Raw genomic sequence first — 2033 nt, 5'->3', positions numbered from 1 at the left:
CATTCCTGCACTGCACCAGACAGCCCTGATCCAAACCCTCATGCACTTGTCTACCATCGTTCGAAGGATTCCACACATGCCACACTTCCCTACAAACACTCATTTTAAGCATTTAACCTGAGAATCACCATACTTCACAACCAGCATTGGCTTAGGAGATACAACAGTGAGGTGGGTGCTGAGAAGAGACACCAAGGGGGAAAAAAACCAGAGAGGCAGCAAGGTTTTACCTGGGCATGCAACAGCTTCAGGTCCACTTCAGCCTTGTCCAGGCCTTCCCATTACTGGAGGCAGCAGGAACTGCTGCGCCTTCTGCCAGCCCCATCCCACTGCCAGTCCCCTCCTACCACAGCCTTCAGTAGATCCTACACCAGAGCCAAACCCAGGCACCAAGCTGAGCTCTGCTCATTAACAAGGCAGCTCTTTAATTAACACCTGACTGCTCTCCACAGCCCACTGCCTGTTCCCATGATTATGCATTTCCTTAACGAGCTCATGTCCTGGGACAGTGGGGAGCTGGCTCCTGCCTGTCCACACCCCAAGGAGACAGAGCCCCTTCACCCCACTGCTCTCTGAGCAATGACTTCCAGCCCAGTCCCCCCGTAGTAGTGACAAATGGCAGCACTCATCCTGCCTAGCCCACCCCAACCCTATGTCAGCAATGGCCATGCTGTTTCACCCAAGCAGGAGCCTCCTCCAAAGCCTGGTGTCTCCTCACCTCTGCCCCGTGCGAGGGAGGACGTTCCCGGCCCAGCTCCCCAGCTCTCTCCTCCTCTCCACAGACTGCGAGTGCTACGGCCACTCCAACCGCTGCAGCTACATTGACTTCCTCAACGTGGTGACCTGTGTCAGCTGCAAGCACAACACGAGGGGCCAGCACTGCCAGCACTGCCGGCTGGGCTTCTACCGCAACAGCTCAGCAGAGCTGGATGACGAGAATGTATGCATAGGTGAGCACTGCTGCAGCCCCGGGCAGCAGCACCTGGATGTGGGACAGCTTGTGTAGAACACTGTTTTATGGAGTAGGCGTCAGTTCAGCCTCTCTCTGGAGGGTGATGTGTCCACCTGCATGCTCCCCAAGAACAGCAGCCATTGTGGTCTTTGCTGCCCACCAAGGCATCTCTTACCTGAAAACAAACCCTAAATACCATCTTTCTAACTTGATTCAGATGCATTGCTCTGCCAGGAGCTGCTCAGCTCCGAAGTGGGGGTGGTCTTTGTACACGTGGCTGTTTGCACTGTTGGACCCTCTCGTGAAACCCTGTCCTCCCAGCCCCTTGGTCTCTACAGCCCTCCCATAGGCTGCACCAAGCCTTTCCCAAAGGCCCCAACATCTCCCTGAGGGCATTAGCAGGCACAAAGTCCCCAGGCAGGATGGGCACTAACAGCTCTGTCTTTGGCCAGAATGTAACTGCAACCAGATCGGCTCCATGCACGACCGCTGCAATGAGACCGGCTACTGTGAATGCAAAGAAGGCGCCACAGGGCCCAAGTGCGACGACTGCCTGCCCAACTACTACTGGAGACAGGGCTGCTTCCGTAAGTACCCCAGCCAGGGGGAGGCATGAGAGAGGTCTGGACAAGAAGGGCATCTTCAGCACTGCCTGTTCAGGTGCCCCATGATGCCCAGGGTGGAGCAGACTCCAGGCATTCCTCACAAATCCACAATTACTCAATAGCTTTGCCCCTGAAGTTTGCAGCACCCACTGTGTTCCTCTGGCCTTGGGTCTGCTCTAGTGCTATAAGGGTTGGATAATTTAACCCCTAGGAGCTAGAGAAGAAAGCCAAAAGTTTGTGTTTTCTGCTGCAGTCAAGGGGTTTAACATACCCCAACCAAACACCCATGTCTTTCCCTCCCTCCCACCCCTTTTTTTTTAGCCAACGTCTGTGACGATGAGCTCCTGCTCTGCCAGAACGGCGGCACCTGCTACCAGAACCAGCGCTGCGTCTGCCCCGTGGGCTTCAAGGGGGTCCTGTGCCAGCAATCCAGGTGTGAAGCCGACAAAAAGGACTGCGACGGTGCCTCTAGCGCA

At 55.5% G+C, this 2033-nt stretch overlaps 1 protein-coding gene across 1 annotated transcript in view; it reads left to right on the top strand.

Annotated features, from left to right (window-relative positions):
• The window catches only part of NTNG2 (netrin G2), a 44133-nt gene that overhangs the window by 41673 nt on the left and 427 nt on the right, over window positions 1–2033 (top strand). The window contains 3 exon segments of the mRNA XM_010188142.1: window positions 783–950; window positions 1405–1539; window positions 1879–2030. Coding sequence (XP_010186444.1) covers window positions 783–950; window positions 1405–1539; window positions 1879–2030 — 455 coding nt within the window.

This window comes from Mesitornis unicolor, unplaced genomic scaffold, assembly GCF_000695765.1.
Source record: "Mesitornis unicolor isolate BGI_N332 unplaced genomic scaffold, ASM69576v1 scaffold3037, whole genome shotgun sequence".
Taxonomy (NCBI): Eukaryota; Metazoa; Chordata; class Aves; order Mesitornithiformes; family Mesitornithidae; genus Mesitornis; species Mesitornis unicolor.
The sequence above is the reverse complement of the archived record's forward strand: the minus strand, read 5'-3'. Positions and strand labels throughout refer to the sequence as shown.